The 22,869-nt window shown below is 44.6% G+C and overlaps 8 protein-coding genes across 8 annotated transcripts; 3 read left to right on the forward strand and 5 right to left on the reverse strand. All coding sequences in view use genetic code 12, as the record gives it.

Moving 5' to 3' along the window:
- Positions 1-66: 66 nt before the first annotated feature.
- On the reverse strand, positions 67-1,452 carry LODBEIA_P53840 (uncharacterized protein; the record flags this gene model as incomplete). The annotated part of the gene is made up of 1 exon (XM_066975710.1): positions 67-1,452. One exon carries the CDS (start codon positions 1,450-1,452, stop codon positions 67-69), a length of 1,386 nt encoding a protein of 461 aa, XP_066832322.1.
- A 3,180-nt stretch (positions 1,453-4,632) lies between these two features.
- LODBEIA_P53850 (uncharacterized protein) lies at positions 4,633-5,985 on the forward strand (the record flags this gene model as incomplete). The annotated part of the gene is made up of 1 exon (XM_066975711.1): positions 4,633-5,985. One exon carries the CDS (start codon positions 4,633-4,635, stop codon positions 5,983-5,985), a length of 1,353 nt encoding a protein of 450 aa, XP_066832323.1.
- Positions 5,986-6,273: 288 nt separating this feature from the next.
- Positions 6,274-8,055, reverse strand: LODBEIA_P53860 (uncharacterized protein; the record flags this gene model as incomplete). The annotated part of the gene is made up of 1 exon (XM_066975712.1): positions 6,274-8,055. The coding sequence occupies one exon, from the start codon at positions 8,053-8,055 to the stop codon at positions 6,274-6,276; it is 1,782 nt and encodes a 593-aa protein (XP_066832324.1).
- A 2,345-nt stretch (positions 8,056-10,400) lies between these two features.
- LODBEIA_P53870 (uncharacterized protein) lies at positions 10,401-10,976 on the forward strand (the record flags this gene model as incomplete). The annotated part of the gene is made up of 1 exon (XM_066975713.1): positions 10,401-10,976. The coding sequence occupies one exon, from the start codon at positions 10,401-10,403 to the stop codon at positions 10,974-10,976; it is 576 nt and encodes a 191-aa protein (XP_066832325.1).
- Positions 10,977-12,850: 1,874 nt separating this feature from the next.
- LODBEIA_P53880 (uncharacterized protein) lies at positions 12,851-15,547 on the reverse strand (the record flags this gene model as incomplete). The annotated part of the gene is made up of 1 exon (XM_066975714.1): positions 12,851-15,547. The coding sequence occupies one exon, from the start codon at positions 15,545-15,547 to the stop codon at positions 12,851-12,853; it is 2,697 nt and encodes an 898-aa protein (XP_066832326.1).
- A 2,724-nt stretch (positions 15,548-18,271) lies between these two features.
- Positions 18,272-19,711, reverse strand: LODBEIA_P53890 (uncharacterized protein; the record flags this gene model as incomplete). Its single annotated transcript, XM_066975715.1, has 1 exon — positions 18,272-19,711. The coding sequence occupies one exon, from the start codon at positions 19,709-19,711 to the stop codon at positions 18,272-18,274; it is 1,440 nt and encodes a 479-aa protein (XP_066832327.1).
- A 462-nt stretch (positions 19,712-20,173) lies between these two features.
- Positions 20,174-20,653, reverse strand: LODBEIA_P53900 (uncharacterized protein; the record flags this gene model as incomplete). The annotated part of the gene is made up of 1 exon (XM_066975717.1): positions 20,174-20,653. The coding sequence occupies one exon, from the start codon at positions 20,651-20,653 to the stop codon at positions 20,174-20,176; it is 480 nt and encodes a 159-aa protein (XP_066832328.1).
- A 918-nt stretch (positions 20,654-21,571) lies between these two features.
- On the forward strand, positions 21,572-22,687 carry LODBEIA_P53910 (uncharacterized protein; the record flags this gene model as incomplete). Its single annotated transcript, XM_066975718.1, has 1 exon — positions 21,572-22,687. The coding sequence occupies one exon, from the start codon at positions 21,572-21,574 to the stop codon at positions 22,685-22,687; it is 1,116 nt and encodes a 371-aa protein (XP_066832329.1).
- Positions 22,688-22,869: the final 182 nt, after the last annotated feature.

Consider the following 22,869-nt stretch of genomic DNA (forward strand, 5'->3'; position numbering starts at 1 on the left):
TCACGTATATACGTCTAGATCTAGAAAATTTTGTTTTCCCCACAAAAAAAAAAAAAAGAAGAAGAATCAAATCATTGCAAATCCACCAATCAAGGCAATTAATCCCATGATTCCCGCGTTGACTTTATGGCCTTCATTTGATCTTGATCCGCTGGAAGTAGTGGCAGAAGCACCTGTTGATGAGCTCGCGGCAGCATCTGCTGCATTACCACTGCTAGTAGCAACAGCAACAGGTGCACGAGACGAAGCACCAATTGTATGCGAATAATCGTCGGAATCATCAACGTCATTGTTGCCGCCACAATTTTGCTGAACATGAGCGTCGAATCCATGGCCACTGGGCTCAGCCAAACCTCTGACGTACTTGATGGCACCACCGGGGGTATCTGGGATATCTTCAGTTACATTCCAGAGACTTGACTTGACGGGGCAATTGTTGCCGCTACTCGAGGTGTCGCTATTGGCACCACCGTCGCCCCTAGGGTTAGCAGTCTTGTTGAATTCCTTTTGCAAATTGTCGAAATCGTCATTTGTTTGCGGTGTGTTTCCCGATAACGACACCAATCCATAATTGGATTCTTCTTCTGAATATTCATAGACTAGTCCACCTGAGAAAACCAGCGACATGTCTTCGGAGTAGATAACTTCAATCTCGGTGAATGGTCTTGGGCGGTGAGCGTTGCATCCAAACTCGCTGAAAAACACGGGGATGGTGTAGTTTTCAAAGTCACTCATGATCTGAGGATACTGTGAAGATTGCATCGTGGCGTCGCCACACCATGAGTAATCGTTGATTCCGTACATGTCGATACGAGCCAACTCGTCGTCTCCGCAATTGAAATACAATCCCGTGCTCAATCTATATTCATCAACACTGGCAGCTGAATAGCCCACGGGGATCGTTCTCAATCCTCGATTCTTGATAAACGTCTTCATATCCCGGACAACAGCTTTGACATAGGGCGCAGCCTCTAACGAGCCACCATCGTTAATCACTTCGTTACCAGCGAAAAAGCCCAACGTGTTGTCATAAACAGCAAATTGCTGCACCGTGGCCAAGACTTCGTTTAAATAATCAGAATTATATGAGCAATTACTGTTGGATCTCGTGATGGAAGAATACGGGGTATTGACGTCCAAAATGACATAGATGCCAGCTTGCGCCAACTTATCCATACACTCATCGTGATCCCGGGTATTATCAATCGAATAAACCCTGACGGTATTGATGCCCAATTCTTGGAAATAGGGAATGTCTCGCTCGCAAACACTAGTGTCGGCTAAGGGGTCTTCCAATTCCGACGAGCCACCGGGCTGATAATCGACTCCTCTGATATAGAACCTGGAACCCGTTTGCGAATCCCAAAATGCATTGCCTTTGACCTCAATGGGGTTGATCGATCTCACCAAGTGAGCCAAGGCCAAAATCACCAAAAACTGAAGTGATTTCATTGTGATAAAAAGATTATGGAAAGAATAGTCGGTGAGTCTTGACTAAAGTGGGTAAAAAAAAAAAAAAAAAAAAAAAACCAGACTCTAGATACGGGACGAAATTATACGAATTGAAAGTTTAAGTTGGCAGTGGGAGTGGTAGTAACGAATGGCAAAACTGGAACAGGGAAGGGGGGGCAGGATGGAAAGTATAAGTTTGAAGGAGTGAATAGCCTGGGTGTAGGAAGAGAGAAGGTTCAAGGAAAATATGGAACTGAAAAAATAAAAAAAAAGCCAGAGAATTTGGAAAAGGATGTGATAGTCTAATATATACCACTGCTACTACCATCGCCAGGGCTACTGTTGTTAAGGATATGGTTATGGAGACTATTGTTGTTGTTTAAAATTGAAACAATCTCGCAATTCCTTCTCGAATTTGAAGAAACGCGAAATTTTTTCTTTTTTTTCAGATACTCCAATCAACAGCTGGGAATGTTCAGCCGTGGCATCTTTCATGTGGGAAATTGGGGAAATTAGAGCAGAAACAAAACACCAAAGGGAAAACCACGTTGCATCGGGACTAAAATCTGTAGAGTTGGTCTCGCTAGTAACAGAAGAAGTGTGGATCTTTTGATCAACGCATCTTGAAAAGAAAAACGAAAAATAGCACCAACTCATGCGGAGGAGGAGTATAATAATCGTTTTATTATTACTCTTTCTTTATTCACCCCATTTCCTGTCAGGTGCCAGGTGCATGGTGCCAGGTGCCCCTGAAATTATTCATTGGAGACGATATATGTCTTGAGGAAAAAGATAATATACTTCAGCATCCTCTTTTCTTTATCTCTTCTTCACACGAGAGCTTCACACGAGAGCTCCACATGAGCGCTCAACGGACTTTGCAATCGAGCTAGCCAAGGCAAAGTCCGGCACCTGCGCTTCTTTTCTCGAAACACGTCCCCATTGGTTCCTTTCTTAGCCAACGCTGTCAAAAAAAAATGGAAAAAAAGAAAATATAGCTCCCTTGCGGGGAGTCGAACCCCGGTCTGCTCGGAACTTTCTCTTGTGGATGAAAGCGAACCGTGATAGCCGTTACACTACAAAGGACTTTTGATGGTGGGAACGCTAGTTGTTTCTAGTGCAGAGCTAACGTTCTCAAGTATGGGTGGTGGCAAGTCGTTGTGAGCATCAACGGCGTCTAGCTTCCACTATGAATTCAACAAGTATAGCAGTCTGCGGTGTAGATCTAAGTAACGAATGGGAAAAAATGATCGTCCTATATAGGTGTAGGTGAGAGGCGGGAGGCGAAAGTAGAACGACCTTAAGCCCCAAAATATTGAAGCTTCTTGATCTGCTTTCCTCCAAACTTGAATGTTGTTTTCCTTGCTCTCCTGCTTTCGCTATAGTCGCTCTTGACATTAGTTTGGACCTTCCTCAATTGCTACTCACAATCATTAAGCAGGGCGCGGCAACAAATTTGTTAGCAAACGCTCTGACAACAACAAAATTGTAGCAAACACCTTAACGGCAAGTATTTTTTTTCTACTATTTAGCCTACGTGAAGTTTCAATTTGAAGGAGTTTCAGAACGGCGAATATCGAAGCATATTTGCAAAACTCGACTCGAGGTGAATTGAAACTAATTTTGTGTCATGGAACTCGTCGATTACCTCGATGAACAAAACATTCCTCCCCTTCCCTTCCAACTACAAAGAGGATAGACTTGATAGTGGTGATGATTATGATGAAATTTATCCCATTACTAGAAGGCGTGAAGTTTTCAAAGTATGCTGACGCTAGCACGATTTTTGAAAAAAAAAAGGGGACAACATAGCTACAACTTGAAGATTCCTCTACGAGAGTACCTGTCCTCTGCTACTTCTCTTGATGAATAGCCTGGATTCGTTTGAAGTTTAGAGACACGTCGCTTTTGACGATTGCTTTCCGTATTAAGTAATCATATTACAGGAACCATCTTAGATTCCCACTTGAGGCATATTTTTCCCAAAAATGACAAACCTAGCAGCTTCATCCATCTCAGATGCTCAATAGGTTGCGTACCCACATCTCGGGATTTGAGCTGAACAACACACATAAATTAGAAAGCTAAGCAATAGGGTATGTACAGGGCAGATTTACTTTTTGCGATAACTCTGCATCCACGTATTTACTTGAAAAGTTCATGAATCGAGTCGTAAATTCAACACCAACATAAGCTCTATGTCATATGCCCGATGCATAGTATATACAGTGATTGAATGCATTTCACTATGCCCTTTCACCTCCATTCCAAAACACGACACGTTAATTTTTTTGATTGCTTGTGTCAAAGGGCCTTGCAAAGTAGTCATGGAGTCGGTAAGCGCTAGAAACACGATGAAACTCGTGTTAATGAAGCAAGATAATGTGCTGGTGACATCAGTGTGGCGAATACTTGCCAAACAGACGTGGGTGGTGACGTTGTTGCTTGGTAACTCTGTCCATTTTTTTGCCTCTATCATCACGTATAACGTCCAGTTCTGAACCTTTATATCTCCCGGCTCAGTCCTGCAAAACAAACTACAAACCTTTCCTTTCCCTCCGCCGCCCCTTCTATTAACAGATTTGCGATACTATTGCCAAAGTACATCTGTGTAGCACAAGGATAGCTATCGAGGAATGCGCAACGACAATGGGTCTAGTGTTGGTCAACTCTGTCCAGCATTTTCAAATGCTGCGCCAACTATCACTACCACAGACATTGCCTGAGCCAAAGTACTTCTTATCCGAAATGGTTCAGCCACTGGCGTAAAGAGGGTTGCAAACTCTAGGATGATGCTAATTTCTTTCATTCATGCTCTTTGCTTTCTCTGAAGGGGTGTCAAAACTTAGGCCCCAAAAAAGCTCCTCTTTATCGCCTCAATCTCGTCACGGCAAAACCAACAGAGCTACAACGTCTCCAGAGTGTCGTGAAGATAAATCCGCCAGTTGTCGTTGGATTTCAATTTTTCAATTTTTGATTTTTGATTTTTTTTTTTTTTTTTTTTTTCGTGAAATCAAAGCTTCGATATCAAACACGACACGCTCACACACACACTGGTGACCAACGTTTGAGTGCCAACTACAACTTACCAACTGCACCCACTTGATCCAACGCCGTTTCTAAGTCTAGATTCTCACTAGCGGCGGGCACTTTTCAGAGAAATCAAGGTAATTTGGTATTATGGCTTCGCAGATTCATTTTTTGGACATCAAGGGAAAAGCCTTGCTATCACGAGATTACAAAGGAGACATCCCGGCCAATACCATTGAAAAATTTCCCATGTTGTTGTTAGAATTGGAAAACACCATCGATGAGGGAGAGTACAAGCCGTTCATCAACGACCAAGGGGTCAACTATATCTTTATCCACCACAACAACTTGTACATTTGCGCATTAACGAGAAAGAATGAAAACATCATGACCATCATCATCTTTCTTTCGAAATTGATCGAGGTGATGACCCAGTATTTCAAGTCGCTAGAAGAAGAAAGTATAAGGGACAATTTTGTCATCATTTACGAGTTGTTAGACGAAATGATGGACTTTGGGGTGGTGCAGACCACCGACTTCAAGATCCTCAAGGAGTACATCACTCAGGACTATTATGCATTACTCAAGACTACCCAAAGTCACCTCGTTGCTCCGCCTAATGCTCTCACCAACGCCGTGAGCTGGAGGAAAGATGGCATCTCGTACAAGAAAAACGAGGCGTTTTTGGATGTGGTTGAAAGTATCAACATGTTGATCACCGCCAATGGACAAGTGTTGAACAGTGAAATTCTCGGCGAGATTAAAATCAAGAGTCATTTGAGCGGCATGCCCGATTTGAGGTTGGGGTTGAACGATAAAGGTATATTTACAGGAAACAACAACAACAATAACAATAATAGCAACGGTGGTGAAGGAGATAGCACCGAGAGCAACAAGAATATCGAGATGGAAGATATCAAGTTCCACCAATGTGTCCGATTATCCAAGTTTGAAAATGAGAAAATCATAACTTTTATACCCCCAGATGGCGAGTTCACATTAATGTCGTATCGTTTGTCGCTGGCGCAGTTTTTGCAAAAGCCCTTGATTCTCGTGCAATGCAAGACCAAAGTACATAAACACTCGAGACTCGAAATCGCGTGTACTGTTCGAGCTCAAATTAAAAAGAAATCGACGGCAAACAATGTCGAAGTTGTGATACCTATACCTGAAGACGCAGACACACCAAAGACCAGCGCCGAGTACGGTTCCGTCAAGTGGATCCCGGAAAAATCCAGTCTCGTGTGGAAATTAAAGACGTTCCCGGGAGGCAAACAGTTCTCAATGAGTGCTGAATTGGGGCTCCCTGCCGTGATGGATGACACGGAAAACATTCTCAGCAAGAAGCCAATCAAGGTGAACTTTTCCATCCCTTACTTCACCACTAGCGGTATCCAAGTCCGCTACCTCAGAATCAACGAGCCTAAATTGCAATACCAGTCGTATCCCTGGGTTCGGTACATTACAAAATCGGGTGAAGATTATATAGTTCGTACAAGGTAAAACCAAAAACAAAAAAAAAAAGGATATACGGAAATACAGAAATACAAGACAACTTCTCTACTACATTGACAATCGTTTTCGTTTCTAGAAATGGATCCTTTCCTGGACATTTAGATGCAAAATATATATATATATACGAAAAAAAAAAAAAAGCAAAAAAAAAAAAAGGAACTGTTCAATCTAGCATATCTTCACTTTCTTTTACTTTCGATTCTTTCATTCATGAAATGAATTGTGCGTAAGGGAAACCACCAACCACCACCTTGATTTTGTTTTTTTTTTTTTGTTTTACAAATCAGTGACACATCCCTTGGAAGCATCGCTGACCAACTTGGCGTATTTATACAAGGTGCCTCTCTTGTATACTGGTTCAGGAGGAGACCACTTCTCTCTTCTCCTAGCCAACTCATCCTCGCCAACCAACAAATCAATAATGTTCTTATCGGCATCGATAACAATCTCGTCGCCGTCTTCAACGAGGGCAATAGGCCCACCCTCAGCGGCTTCAGGGACAATATGGCCAATCAAGAACCCATGAGATCCACCGGAGAATCTCCCATCGGTCAACAATGCCACGTCTTTGCCTAACCCGTACCCCATCAACGCACTCGAAGGTTTCAACATCTCAGGCATACCGGGCCCACCTTTAGGACCTTCGTATCTAATGACGCAAACGGTCTTTTCGCCCTTTTTGATCTCGCCATTTTCCAACGCGGTGATGAAGGCGTACTCTTCGTCAAATACTCTAGCTTTACCTTTGAAATAAGTGCCTTCCTTACCGGTGATTTTCGCCACCGCCGATCCGGGAGCTAAACTGCCTTTCAAGATTTGCAAATGGCCATTGGGTTTCAAAGGGTTCTCCAAACTGTGCACGATATCTTGCCCCTCGGGTAGACCGGGCACCGAGGCCAAGTTTTCAGCAATGGTCTTGCCCGTTACTGTCAATTGCGAACCGTCAATCATGCCATTTTGCATCAAAAATTTCATCACTGCGGGAGTGCCTCCTACAGTTTGCAAGTCTGCCATCACGTATTTGCCAGAAGGCTTGAAATCGGCCAAGAGGGGAGTCGCGTCGCTGATTCTTTGGAAATCGTCAACCGTCAACTCGATATCAAACGACGAGGCAATGGCAATCAAGTGCAACACCGCGTTAGTCGAGCCACCAGTAGCGATAATGTAAACAATTGCATTTTCAAACGACTTCTTGGTCAAGATATCCCTTGGTTTCAAGTCCAACTCCAAGAGGTTCTTGATGGCGTCACCCACGGCGGCGCACTCATCGGCTTTTTCCTTTGACACCGCGGGTGCCGACGAGGAGTAGGGCAAAGTCAACCCCAACACTTCAGCGGCCGAGGCCATGGTGTTGGCGGTGTACATACCACCACAGGCACCAGGTCCCGGACACGCATGCTTCACGATATCGACACGTTCTTCCTCGTTGATCTGCTTCGACAAATATTGGCCATAAGATTGGAACGCGCTAATGATGTCAATCTTGTCGGCAATGGCGGGGTTCAGCTTCGATCCGCCGCACGTGGGCGAGCCGGGCAAGATTGTGCCTCCGTAAACCATGATTGCAGGTCGATTGTGTCTACCCATGGCCATCAAGACCCCGGGCATGTTTTTGTCGCAACTAGGAATAGCCACGTTGGCATCGTACAACTGGGCCATGGTCATGGTCTCGAACGAGTCAGCAATGATTTCTCTCGACTGCAACGAGTACTTCATCCCCTCGGTACCATTAGTGATACCATCGGAGACACCAATGGAGTTGAACTGCATCGCTTTCAATCCGGCCTTGTTGACGGAGGCAGTGCACATGTCGTTCAATTCCATCAAATGCATGTTGCAGGGGTTACCCGTCCACCAAACGGAGCCAACGCCAACTTGCGCCCTGTTAAAGTCCTCGTCAGAGAAACCCGTGGCGTAAAGCATCGCTTGCGACGCACCTTGCGATGGATCTTCGGTGACGATAGCTGAATGTTTGTTTAGTTTGATCTTCTTGTCATATCGGGATGCCGTTGACGTAAAGCCACGTATGCACCTCCTTGTCGTGTTTGCAAAACTCATCCTTGCTTGAACTAGAAGGACCTACCTATCTATGTATCAGTTGATCTCACCAGGAGAGGTTTGAAAAATTCCACATTATTTTGATGGTGGTGATGCAAAAAGGTCGTGTGAGTTGGTCCGATTGACTCACCAAAGATGGTTTGGTTCTGGCCTCATCGGACCGGTTCAGGCGCAGCGGCGTGGGGGTCGGAGGAGCGCACCAATAGGAATTGACAAATTTGTCAGTGCGGATGACGAAGAATAGTACGGTTAGCCCGCTAGGTGCAAGAGTGTCAAATGCGGTCCAAGGCTAGAATAGTGTAGTGGTCGGTCAGCATATTTGTGCCTGATGAGGACCTTTATATTGGAGTTGTCAATTGGCTGAGATTTTTCCAACCACTCGTGCCTGCTCGTCTTCCAGGGTCCTGTTTCATCTGGTGATAAAAAGTCAGTCATCGTCGCTGAGGGGAATCGCAAGGGGGGAACGGAAGAGAGATTACTTTGTAAAAAGCTGTACTTTCACCAACTTGCGTACCATCTTGACCATAACTATTTTTCTATTCTGAGAAATGAACCCCTTTTCTCCAAGACTCTTCTTACACTGATATAAAGTCAATCCTAGCAGTCAGTGAAACAAATAAAAAAAAAAAGTTAGCGATTAGATTGTTGCGATGACGAGAGGTTCGTGAGTGAGTAGGCCTGATTTTCATGTACTTTACATGGGTGGAGTCTCTTGTTTGAAAAAATGGCCCAGGACACGGAGCGTGAACGGTTTCTATTGCAACGAGTGGCAACTAGCTAGTGGCGACTTCAACACACCGGCCGTTGCCGTCTTCTCGTGACTTTTTCGAACCTCAACGTACCCACTTGTTTCAGCTTCAAGCGAAAGGTGGGGGAGGGGAGAAAGCGCTCGAAAAGATGGCTCGTTTCAAGAGGATGGTGATTTTTGCAACTTGCCAGGATCTAGAGGTTTATCAATTTTGATAAGCGGCTGAAAATCATCAATAAGAGCACCGATATTTCCACCATATTCGCAGGTGACGCCTACCCCTTCCTTTGCAGAGGGGGGGGGTAGGCGGCCAGCTGCGGTGTGGCGCGTCAGGAGTAGCGGGGGAGAAAAGCGGAGGGAGGGGGGGGTCGCAGGAAAAAAATTATTCCGAGGTTCAAACTCACTCACTCGCTTTTCTTTTTCGCAGCAATTGGCCAACTAGAAATACTCTGCAAACATTCACAGCTCCCATCTAGAACCTATCACGACTAATTTTACAGTGCTAAAATTGTAGATCCTTTGAGCAAACACTCAACAGTTGATATTTAGACTTGTTCACCAACAATCGGCGGGTATTTTGTTTTTGAGTTGCACCTATACCGCGGCACAAACTCTGGCACTGGGTTTGTTGGCAAGCTCCTCCATTGTCTCTCTCCCAAACAAAGACCCGTTGGAAAGTAAGCTTGTAATTAAAGGAGGAGGGAAGGGAGGCACAAGAGGGGGCTTAAGTAGACAACAAGAAAGTCAATAAGTCAACGGCACCAATTTTCTTATCACCGTGGAGAGATCAGGCACAATCACCGAGGCGCATCTTTGGCTGCTCTATGCGTTGGGTATCAACTAGTATCCATGATGTTGGCTCATCCACGCTACTGATTTCTTTTCCCTCGCCAAGGCGCGGCGGTGGGAAGGAACCGGGGGCGAGGAAAAAGAAGGATGGAGAGTAGGCTTTCCTTTGCAAGAGAACTAAAGCCGAGCAACAATCAGTTCCATCACAGCTTTCATCAAAAAGAGAAACGCAGGTTTCAAAGCACGAGATGTTAAAAAACACAATGTATGTAAGAGAACTTGCAAAGAGGCTCCCTGGGTATTTCTGTTGAGGAGAATAAGAAAAGGCAAGAAAGAAACCGGCGATAACGACCTGGAAGCATCCTCCTTCCTCTCGTCGTCCTAGACAATAAGTGGATCTGCTGCAGTGATCTTGCTGCTGGCGGAAATCCTGGTGGTGGTTATGTTGGAGATCATGATGATGGTGGTGGTTATGTTGGAGATGGCGATGATGGTGGTGGTTGTTGCAGAAGAGGGGGGGAGGGAATTTTTCACAGGACACGATTGGTAATAGCTTATGTAATTTTCCCTCCTTTTCAGCGGGTGACCTCCGCAGTTTTTTTTTTTTTTTTTTTTTTGCATCACCAGACACTGGCTGGATTTCGCTACGTTGGTGGAAAACCTGGGGAAGTTTCAGGACAAGTATATAAGCCACGAGACATCCCCCACTCCCTCTGTCCTTTGGAAAATCCCGTCTTGAGTTGCGATTTCTAGTTTCGGCAGAAGCATATTCGATAGTCATAGCAACAGATATCAAGATCGCGTAACAATGTCTCAGAAAAGATTAGCAAAAGAGTGCCTCAAGTACCAGAAAACCCCGCCGTCCGCATCCAACAGCCAGATTGTGTCTCTAGCGTGCGTGAAGGAGGACGATTTGTACCACTGGACGGCCAAGATAGCCAAGCCAACCACGTTGGACTCTCCGTGGTACTACAACGGAGAATGGGTGCTCGACATTTTGGTGCCGCAGACGTATCCGCAGCAACCACCCACGGTCAAGTTCACCACGCCGATAATCCACCCCAACATCGATGTCCATCTGGGCGAAATCTGTCTTGATATCCTCAAGAGCGACTGGAGCCCCGCTTGGAACTTGGAAGGCGTCCTTGTGGCAATCTTGCAGTTGTTGGACCACCCCGAGCCTGACTCGCCTTTGAACATTGATGCTGCCAACTTGTTTAGAGCTGACTTGACGGCGTTTGAGAGCTTGGTCCAGTTCCACTTGTGGCAAAATGGCAATTTCTACAGAAACCAGATGGTTAGGCTCTCTAGTGGGTCTAGGCAAGATGCAGACGCCAAGAGTCGGAGCGTTGCTGACGATAGCAGAAGACTAGTTGAGGCTTGACGAGGCTTAAGGTGTTTCCTTTTTTTTTGATTATGAATGATGTATGGCTGTTACGATTTTAAATTCTGGATGGGATCACATAGAGGAAATAGAAAAAAAAAAAATTTAATTCGATGGTTTTTGGGAATTTGGTGGGAGAAACTGGCGGTGTTTCTCTTGAATATAGAGTTTGATCTCTCTACTTTGCAAAGTTTTGGATTTAAAGAAAAGCATTACTTGAATCGGGAAGCAAAAGCAAGAAATACCTTTGGGGCTCATGCTTGAACATCGGAAATCGGAGGTATATTTGCCACAGGGAAAGCCTTTGCATGTTTCCTCCAAAACATACTAATTCTATTTTCATACTTTCATCACAACAGCTGCTCTTGGCGTAATGGTAACGCGTCTGACTACGGATCAGAAGACTGCAGGTTCGAGTCCTGTAGGGCAGGTTTAATTTTTTTGCTTTTTTTTTTTTCTCTATTGATTCGCATGGTTGCAAAATTTGCCCTTGAACAGTACGCTCCATGGCAAACTTTCAGACTGCTCCTGGTATATCATACAGATCTCATACCAGCTTCAATTCAATCTAGTATTTACAAGGTGAACAAGTTTTTCATCACATTTATTAAAGGCTCCATTTTGGATTTTTTTCGAAATTCGCGTGAAATTGATTTGAATGTTTTTGCAATTGAGGCGGCGCAGATGTGAGCCCTCAACCAGTCATCAAGAGACAACGTGGGGTCGATTCCAAATACATAGTGGACAGCACAGGACAGCACAGGACAAAACAGCGACATTTCCAAATGGGAGAGACAAAAGTGCGATTCGACCGGTGAACTTCAAGATGCCAAAGTAGATGGTGGGTCAAAACTGGCTTGTGATGCAGCCGACAAAGACCCTGAACCCGTGAAAAACGTTCAATCAAATGAGACCGGACCATAGCATGGCCTTTTCTTGAATTTTTTAACAGCTTCAATATTTCCATCAAGTATATCAAGTACATTCCCACCTTGAACCCACTTCTACGTCCCATCGCTTTCAGAATTCCGCGCGAGGATCATCACGTGCACTCAAGTCCTCCTTTTTTTTTTTTGCAACCATCATTTTACTTTGAATTCTCAGACCATAATCACCGCAGGTTAGATCAAGGACCAAATTCATTCAATGTCCAGCGCAAGAGCTCTCACACGCATAGCTGGGAAGATAAGTGTTCAATCCGAGGCGTTGATTTCTGCTGCATAATAAGCTACTTCAGCCAGTGCCCCTGTTGTCGTGTCATTTTCTTTTGCACTCAGCCCACCCAACCAGCAACGGAACTACCCGCTCACTACCGCACCTCCAAATCATGTACCCAAAAACAACAAGCTTCAACCCGCCGCCACCTAGAAGTCAGGAGCAAGGCAATATAGAGCGGGATGCTTGAGTGCATCACTGAATTATCCATTGCTGTGTTTATTGTTTACATCTTTATCCACAATAATCCTGCTCTTGGCGTAATGGTAACGCGTCTGACTACGGATCAGAAGACTGCAGGTTCGAGTCCTGTAGGGCAGGTTCTTTTTTGCTTTTTTTTTTTTTACCCTTTTAGCAAAGACTGCAAATGACTTCTTCAGTTGCATGTCTGTGGATTGAATGAGTTCACGTCTTCTTCCGACAAGAGAGTGCAAATCTGCCAGGGCTTGGCCGGGTAGGGTCTGGCCGTTTTTACTTACTACATGACTCATTCAACAAAATCAATCTTAAAAAATCAACTCTAAATATCTACATCACCGACTAAATGATCACCTCAAAAGCCAATGACACCATAGCGAGTGTTTTATATAAACCGCAATGTAGTGAATGAAATATCCTTTTTTTTTTTTCTTTTCTTTTTTTTATTTTCTTCTTTCTATTTAATGGTTGCTGCTAATGAAAACAGTGGGCAAGTTCCTGGTACTACTCTGCTGCTGCTGTTCACTCAGTTGAGCATCCACACCTTGGACGTCGTTATTCAAACTGCTAGGAGCAATATTAAACACAACGCCACCATCTTCTTTCCGGGGGTAAAAATTCTCCACCGCGGCGTGAGCAAGCGGGACAGAGTTAGGCAGCAACACAAACGAGTTCAAGCTCTCGTCGCTCTGCTTGCGAACATTCAATCCGCCATCAGCATGCTGTTGTTGATGGTGATGATGTTGCGCTGATGGCGGCACATCTTGCAAGTGCAAAGATAGAAGCTTGTCTCTGATTAATTCGATATTGTCATGGTCTTTATGCCTCAAAGCCAGTATTTCAGCTTGTTGCTTCATAAATGCCTGTTGAAGTTTAACATAGTCATCGTGTCCCACATAGCCTTTCTCTCCAGCGCCATCGCCAGCGCCCGAACTTGTACCCGGCATAGTACCACCCTCGTGGTTGATAATCAAAGGAATATTGGTAAAGGACTCCACGGGAGTGAGTGCCTTTGGAGTAAGCGCAGGCGACGACCTGACACTCGACATGGCAGATCCCTGATGCGTGGGCATCGATGAAAAGACCTCGTCGAATGGATTAGCCTCCTGCACAGCAGCTGCTTTTGACTCGAGAGGAGTGCCAATCCTTGGAGTAAACATGCCCGATAGTGCTGGAACTGATGCATTGTTGAGATTCAAGGACAATTCCTTGGAGGCTGCCACTGCTTGCGCATGCGTCGTGGACGCGGGGGTGGTGTTTGAAGGAGGAGAAGCCGACGATTTCCTCCTTTTTGGATCAAAGCTGCCTCCATTCTGGGCAGCCTTGCGCTGAATAAATGCAAACCTGCCATGGTGGTCACTGCCAAACTTCAACAACTCGGAAAGGTCTCCAAACCAGCCTTGAAACTCTTGCTCATTCAAGCACCGGAAAGTGCGTTTAGATTTCGTTGACTTCTTGGTCATGATGAATTTGCAGCCGTCCTCCTTGACCGAAATGGCATAGTCATTCAAGTTGTACGACTTTATCGGTTCATCGTCGGCGCCAACCAACCCACCGATTTTTTCCTTCTTGGCCGCGTTGGCCTTTTTGCTCGCTTCTTCGTCAAACTTGAATTCGTGCAAATAGTTGCAAGATAAAATGTAGAAATGTCTCGTGTAACTCTTCGTCAATTTGGATTTTTTGTACATCATACCGAAGTGGAGACACTTGTTTTGAATCGAATCTGCATAGGGTAAAATCACCGATTTAAACGTCCTGGTCTCTCTTTTTGGATTCTCCTCGGTGTCAATATAGGGGTTGACAAACGCAGGATTGTGGGAGATGAAAAACTCCCAGTCCTTAGTTGATGATGCACTAATCTTTGCCTTCAAGAAATGGTAAAATTCCGTGTTCAAATCCAATTTCCCATACTTGTCAACCACCCAGTTGAGCTCCTTTAATAAATAAGTAAACAAGTCCTTACTGATATTCTGCAAGTTCATATACGAGGCAAACATGTAGTTTTCAAAAATTAACTGCGTCTTTAACCTCGAATCAACTTTAAACTTGAGCAATAACGGGTCATCAAGCGCAGCAAACTCACCATCTTCGGCTATGGGTTGTCCATTCTCATCCTCTGATCCCACAGTCTTGATAACAGGCCTGGTTCCGCAGTATATTTCAACGGCAACCAGGTACCTGCTCAACACTTGTCCCGTTTTGGAAATCTCTTTTGCCAATTCTGCATTGGCAAAAGCGTCATTGCGTAGCGAGGTCTTGATCTCCTTGATCTTGTGTGACACCTGCTTCAACAACACTTCCAATCTGGGAATCAATCTCGCATTGAGATCCTTGTGCAATTTTTTGCTCTTGCTGTATGCTGTGTGGTGGGAGCTCAACAAAAGCGCGGGAAGATTGGTGAACATTGAGTTTTCAGGAAACATGTTTGGTGGGATGCGCACATCATTGCTGTGTTCCAGCGTTATCAATGGCGGCGTTGATCCTCCTCCACTTTGGTGCGGCAGTCCCGGATGCAGCCCTTGCGTGTGGTGGTGTTGGTGATGATGCGGGAACGGGGTCTGGCTAGCAAAGGACGCGGCCTTCTTGTGGAGACTAGTCGATGCGTTTTTCAAAAACGACTGGTTACCAGAACCCGACTTGACCTTGTGTAACCCTGGCCTTGGGCTGCTCTTGTGGCCATTGACACTTGAACCAGTGAGTGCTCCATGTGGCACTCCGTTCTGGGACACTGCCGGAGACGCGGCACCGGAAGTCTGAGTGCTCATGCTGCTCAAACTCGACCCAGAAGGAGTCTTTTTCAACTCCTTTGTCGGTGTCACTTCCCTCGGAGACGATGCACCGTTGTTGGCGCCCTGCGGCGACGAACTCACATTGATCTCATGAATGATGCGCTGAGGTAGATCCTTGCACCCGGGAAACTGAACAGCATTGATCAACTGGTAGTTGAGGTTGGCACCCAACTCTTTAACCAAGCTGATCTCCTTAAAGTAGTAGATGATGGACTTGATAAAGTACTTCCAAAACTTGAAAAACTCAACCAAGGTGTCGATGGGCTTGGAGTCATGTGGTGGCAAGTTGTAGTAGAATGGAGACTTTGGATCAGAAGTGGGCAAGACCTTCTCCTTGGAGAATGTAAATGACGATTTCGAGCTGTTCATGGCTGAATGCTGGCCCCTTGCGCGTGTCTATGATTTTAATTTTTTTTATTTTTTCAATCCAGCACACCCAGCGAATTGCTTTTTTTTTTGGGGGGGGAAGGGGTTAAACGATGAGATTTATATCAATCTGGGTGGAGCTGGAGGCAAAGGAGGATGGAGGCAGTAAGGAGACAAGACCTCTGGGAAATTTGTTTGGGTTTAAAAAAGTGGGCTTGTAGATACCTTAATCGACCAGGTAATCTCAAAAAAGAAGAAGCACAAGGTGTAAGTTCTTCTTCAAGGAGGGGTTTTTTTTTGTTCCCTTTTATTATGCTAAAACCTTTGGAAATTGATTTGCTGATATATATGAGGTGTTAGAAGCCAATTCTTTCTATTACAGTTGATGCAGCCGGGGATACTCAAGAAAGGATTGACGCCGGGCGTTAACTTATTCTAATCTAGCGCACCTCAAGTAACTGGCAATTGAGGTTTCCGTTCTCAAACAAAACGAAACAGCGGGCAAATGTAAGATGTTCCCGTTGGGCAAGTCGTTGATCCAACCTCACAAGGGAAAGCTTGAACAAAAAAGAATCTTCTTTTTTTTTTTCTTTTTAAGTTTTGATTTGCAACTACTACCAGTGGAGGTTTCTTCTGAAGCTTGATAATGTCGGATAAGAATGTATATTCTTTTTTTTTTTTTTATTTTTTTTTTTTGATTCTCGGTTCTTGACAGATAACGACAACCGCAGTGGCTCTCTTGATGCTTTCTATCCGCGTCGAGATGGCCAAAAAATGATCTGATAACTGGCTAGCTGCGGTGGTTCCAATTGGCTCGTATAATACTTGAAGAACGGTGGGGGATTTTTTTTATACTTCAAAGGAGAACATGACGACCATGTGCTCGTTTATATATTCAGCTCGGGGATCAGGTCCCATCACTAGTCCGGTCATCGGGATGAGGACGAGGATGAGGGGGGGGGGTCCATCATCATGTAACAAGGAAAACGAATAATTTTTTAAAAAAAAAACAAAAAAAATCAAAAAGCAAAAGTAACATAGTGGGTGTTGCAAAGAGATCTACGCAACTTGATGCTGGATCAAACTCCCTTTCGATTGCGTATGAAAATTTGCATTCAGGTTCCTGCGAGGTAAGTAAACAAAACCTGATAAAAATAGAACTAATATTCCTTGACTTTTCTCTCGCTTTATCTCTCAATTGCTCCGACAGGAAAGTCGGTGTAGTCTGGGCCAAGGAATATAATAACAATTGTGTCAAGACATTGATAGTTTGGAACAAAATAAAATCCGCCAGGGGTCATCACCACCAACATTATCGCATTTATCCACCACTCAGGAGTGTGAAATCTCGGTCCTTCCACCTCCTACCAACCAAAAAACTGTTTTGAATTTTTTTTTAAGTGTTTGCAACCTGTGGATCTAGATTCAATTTTGTGTAGCGAGACAATAGACACACGTCAAGCCACGTAAATTTAGATGAGAACAAAGGATACGCTGAGCATAGCCATCATGGTAGTATTTCTCTGGCTTCTTGAGACAAAGCATATCTCCTTCTGTCTCCTCTCTCGCGGCCATCCCCTCCTGCGACTTGAAGTAGCTTAAATTCAATGACTATGCGTCGGGGGCGGAGGGAGAGGGGGGGGGAAGTTTGGTTACCCTGCGACTCACGTTTGGACCGGAAGCAATAGATGACAACCTAGGGGATGAAGGTAGGGAAAAATCTTTTGTGTTTCATTTTCGATCGACAAGCACCGGATGTTGAGGGAACTTGTACCCTTTCACTTTGCACCCCTCTCTTCTCCTCGCATTTAAAAATCAGGAGAGGTTCATTCTTTCTGCGAAAGGTCTCAAGACCTTAACTCCTAATGGGAATTGAAATATCGCAGCAGATGGAAAGGTCTTTAATTTTTATTTTTTATTTTTGGCAAAGGTAGTGGTGTGTGGGGGTAGTTTTCTTTTTGAGGGAAGAGATAAAGTTTTCAAGCCGCCGCACGTCATTTCGGATTAATCTTGGCTGCGAATTTTTCACGCGACATCCCACGGACTTGAATATTTCGTTCCTCTTCTTGTGACGTACGTATATGGTGATCTCGGGTGCATCTTCCTGTTAGATTGGAGCGGAACATCTAAGCAGAGAGATACCCACTCCTCTTCAACGTTTGGTAAATTTCGATCGTGTAAACGGTTCGAAACCCGTTCTCAATGGACAATAAGGACGTCATGTAAACTGTTAACCCCACAATTGATTCCAAACTCGGGGTCCGATATTCAATAGCTTTTATAGAGATGGGAGATTTTTTTTTTTTCAAAATTTCGATGCAGGGAGTCCATACTTTACCTGCAGTAAGCACAACCCGAATAATCGCAGCAGTTTCCAGTGGAATCCATCATATCCAAACCTTTTGTTAGTTTGGATTGATCGCCATCCTTTCGTTAAGCTTACACACACTCTTGTTCTTCCAAGAGTTTGTTCTAGTTTCTCAGCTGGCCTCAACCTCGGATCATTCACCCAGGCGAGGCTTAGCTTGATCTTGAACTTGTTGAACCTACATTATTTGCACAACAAGGACAAACCCCAAATAGAGTGCGAAAATTATAATAACGGCCACTTTATTTCTGCCTTTGATTTCTGATTTCTGGTTCTGATTTTGATTTTGCGCGAGCTTTTATTTTAACCCCCTCCCTCCCCTCCTCTTCCATTCACATGCCGTGGCTTATCTCCAGTTTTTAACCCTTGTTGTCGGTGGTGGCTTTCTCCTGCTCGCCCGTTTTGAGTTTCTCCTCCAACTCCCTGACCCTGTGTCTCAACATCCCTATTTCCACCATCAAACTGGACCTGCTCCCCAAACTCACCATCTTCATCAACTCTTCGTTCTCTTGTTGCAAATTCTGCAACTTGTACAACAAGTTCTGGCTCAACTGCTCAATGTTGATGCCCGCGGCGCCACCTTGCTTCTGAACCAAATCCTGCGAAATCAAAAGAATCTCTAACCTTTCGTTGGTCTCGTCTAGCTCCGTGATCTTCTCTTGCAAGGTCTTTGACAAGTCTTGAAATAACTGGTAGTGGTTGGAAGGCACGTGATAAACCACTGGCGACGAGCTTCCATCGTCGTCCTTGACTTCGATATAGGTCTTGTTGGCTCGATTCTTGTTCATCATGTTGACTTGGTCGGTCAAATTCTTAATCATCTGGTTCTTTATAAGCAACTCGGCTTTCAATTTGTTCAACTCTTCTTTCCAATAATCACTTGTTTCCCTTTTGATGCTCTTGTCCAACTCAAGCACACCAAACTTCAGACTGGGAGTAGAAGCAGGACCAGCACTACCAACAGCACCAGCAGGATTACCAACACCACCAACACCACCAACACCACCAGCAGCAGCAGTAGGACCACCAACGCTACCACTGACACCACCACTAGCAGCAGCAACAGCGGCATTATTGCTGGCATCGGCAGACGAAGAAGCTTGGTATCTGTAATTGGAAGTGCCACTCCCATTATTGTTATTACTACTGATCCCGCTCATAGCATTACCACCGTACTGCATGGGAATATAACTAGGAGCATTCAACAACGAGTTTTTCATATACTTATTCCCAGAGCTGCTGCTGGCAACACCTTGCAGATGAAGTGAACCTTTGGACAGTTGCGACGTGGCGAGTCTTGAATCGTTTTGCTTGAAGCTGGAGTCAAACGAGGTGTCATCTAGGGTGGTCGAGGTGTCATTGAAGAACCCACCACTGCCAATGGACTCTCTTATCGGATTCAACTGCTGAAACTTGATGTTTTCTGGTTGCGATCTTGCCGGTGTGGTGTTCCAAATCTTTTTCGGCTCATAGTTGCGCTGTTGATACGGGTAGAGGTATCTTGATTGCACAGATTGCGCTTGTGGCTGCAGTTGAGGCTGAAACTGTTGGTGCTGAGTGAGGGGGTCGAGGTCAATATGCAGCTGCGGCAGTTGTTGCTGTTGTTGTTGTTGTTGTTGTTGCTGTTGCTGTTGTTGTTGTTGGTGGCCACCTAGTGGTTGCAAACTACTTTGAAAATCAATCTTGCCAAAGGGATTGGGTCTGGAGCTGAGCAGGCTTGAATCCATGCCATTCGAAGGGTTGCCCTGTTGGCCAATGCTAGTATCCGTGGATAAGTTAACGTTGAAGGGGTCAATCATGGGCCGTGGAAAAATGTTAGTACATGTATAGTCAAACCAGAAAAAGAGCATGCATGATACACATCACATTTATGGCGAGGTGGTGACATACATTAAACGAATCACTCATGGTGGGAAAATAAAAGAGCTGTTTCAAAACAAGAAGTAGAGGTTGATGGTCTGTTTCACGCTCGGTCAACCCACAGACAACTGACACACGCTCTCTTTCTTGTCAAAACTGTTCGTTAGAGTAATACTTGTTGATGTGGTGACTGGTGCGTTGTGTGGTGAAAGAAATGAAATGTGTTGCAAAATTTCACTTACAACCAACACACACATACACACACTTTTTATATATAAAAACTACTATGCTGAGATTAAACCAGGCGCAATTAGCCAGACCATAGACAAACATACGGTCAATCAGCAAGACCCAGATCCCCCCTTGAGTCATCCACACAGGCATTTTCATCAAGCAGATTGCTAGGCTTGATTTTGAATCATTTGTCTCAACATTTGGCCAGCGGGCGTGGCTAGCACGGCCTCGGGTAGCTTCAATATCCGCTCCTCCAACTGCGAGTCGCAAAGAAACTCAATCAAGGTGTTGGTAAAGTGGTTACAATTGTTGGTGAACAAGTCGTATTTCTCAGCATGGTACTTTAACTCGTCGTGGTTATTCAAGTCCGCGATAAACTCCTGCAATATCTCGTCATCGATAAAAGTTTCCCCCACGTCGATTATCTCGAGCGGCTGGCCGTATTTCAGGTGGTGTGAAGAGTGGACAGGGATGGCTCGGATGCCTTGGTCGAGGTAGTATTCCTTGCCACGAACTACAACCGACGTGTGGTAGACTGCATCAATTTGAAAGCCAAGCATCATGGGACTGTAGACCCTTGCGAGTCCGCGAGAAAGGTCATACACGTAAACCTGGACCGGTGATCCCTTGTCATCTTCCTCAGACATTGCGACGATGTGGGTTTGAATGAAGTTCGGGGTGCAGGGTGCTGGGCGATGTGAGTTTCAGTTGGAACAAGCGAAACAGGAAAAACTGAGTTGAGCAGTCTCGTCGCCACTGCACGAGTGGGAAGGCCAAATTCTATATTTATATCTCCAGCTTGTCGCCTATCTCAGCTTGAACATTTGGGATATATCTTTTTTGGTGGCAATCCGCATAGTCTGCAACTTCGCAACCTAAATCTGGAGATCTGGTGCGGCGCTCGGCTTTTTCCCCGATTTGAAAGATGTCTTTTTTTTTCAAGGAACAGAAAGTACAAGAGGTAGCTCTTGAAAATGAAAGAAAAGGTCCTGTGCCGACGGCACAAGCCCGAGAGTTCAATTAACCGGGGCCAAGTTTGGATGGTATTGCCTTGCTTGAGAGTGGAGTCCTTTGCATAGACAATGGGTATAGCTAGATACTCTCTCGTCGAGGACTCCCATACAAATACACACACACACGGAAACTAGGAGCGGACCCTCGTATAAAAAAAAAAGGTCCAAGTTAGTAGTTTCTTCTGAACATGGTGTCCTTCAAATAACCACAAGCAACAGGCATGAAAAGAGGAATAATCTCACTTGTCAAATATCTAAAGGGACTGTGCTATAGACGAGCATTTCCCCCAGCTCAATGAGTAGACGGTGGTGTGATTATACTTCTGATCCCAAAGCACGTTCTAAATATTGCAAAATAAAACAAAAAAAAAAAACAAAATAAAAAGATAGCCCTCCCTTCCTCACCTTACCCCAAACCACTACCTCACACGGGTGAACTGATTAAAATTTGTTGCAGCCTATAAATGGCTCTTCCAAGCCTCAAATATATACTGACAAAAAAAAAACAGGGACATTTGCAACAAATCTGGCTATATTTTTTTGATACAAGAGATGGATGCCAGCATAAAGCACAGGCACTCTGAAACAACTTATACGTTCGTTACACCACCGGCCGATGCCTCTATTGAGGTGCTAAATGAATTCTACTGGACAAACGAGGCAGAGCCCCATGTACTTCGGAGAAAACAAATACTCGCAAAGCATCCAGAAGTGACCAAGCTCACGGGGTACGAGCCGAAAACGAAATGGTACGTTTGTCTCGTGGTGCTACTCCAATGTCTCGTTGCTTTCTATTTGAAAGAGACGCCTATCTTGTCGTGGAAATTTTTCATCTTGTCCTACGTGATTGGTGCAACTGCCAACCAGGCCATCTTTTTAGCTATCCACGAGCTTAGCCACAACTTGCTTTTCAAAAAGCCATTCCACAACAAGATGTTCGCCATTTTCACTAATATTCCGATTGGAATTCCATACTCGGCATCGTTCCAGCCGTACCACCAATTGCACCATAAATTCATGGGCGACGAGTACTTGGATGCCGATTTGCCAACAAAGTGGGAAAGCATCATCTTGTCCAATTTGCTCGGCAAGGTTTTCTTTGCAACGTGCCAGATTTTCTTCTATGCATTGAGGCCCATGTTCATCACGCAAATCAAATTCACCTATATCCATTTGCTCAATATCATTGGCCAAGTTGTGTTTGACTATGCATGGATCCAGTATGTTGGGCTCAACAGCTTCATGTATTTCCTCCTAAGTTCCTTTTTGGCAGGTTCGTTGCACCCGTGCGCAGGACACTTTATAGCTGAGCACTATGTGCTCAACGAAAACAACACGGCGAGAAAGAGCGAAATCGTGGATGGTTCAAACGTGATCCCGGTTCCGCCAGAGACTTATTCGTACTATGGATCCTTGAACTTGGTCACTTGGAACGTTGGATACCACAACGAGCACCACGACTTCCCTTATATTGCGTGGACGAAACTTCCCGAGTTGAAACGAATCGCGCCAGAGTTTTATGAGCCTTTACCGCAAGTCAAGAGCTGGTGCGGAGTCATATGGTGGTTTATTTTCAACGATGTCAACTTATTATGGAATCGAGTCAAGAGACGTGGTAAAGAAAAACACGGACACAAGATAGATAAGCTTGATCAAAACCAAGCATAAAAAGTTTTATAGACATTTATAAAAAAGAAAAGGAATGAATGAACATGAAAGATATACATATACATATACATATACATATACATATTTATTATATACATATATATATATAGATATACGATATACGATATGATACAACAAACAAGAACGGGTTCAGCTTCTCAGTATGACTATTTTCTATGTAC

Source organism: Lodderomyces beijingensis, assembly GCF_963989305.1.
Source record: "Lodderomyces beijingensis strain CBS 14171 genome assembly, chromosome: 7".
Lineage (NCBI taxonomy): Eukaryota > Fungi > Ascomycota > Pichiomycetes > Serinales > Debaryomycetaceae > Lodderomyces > Lodderomyces beijingensis.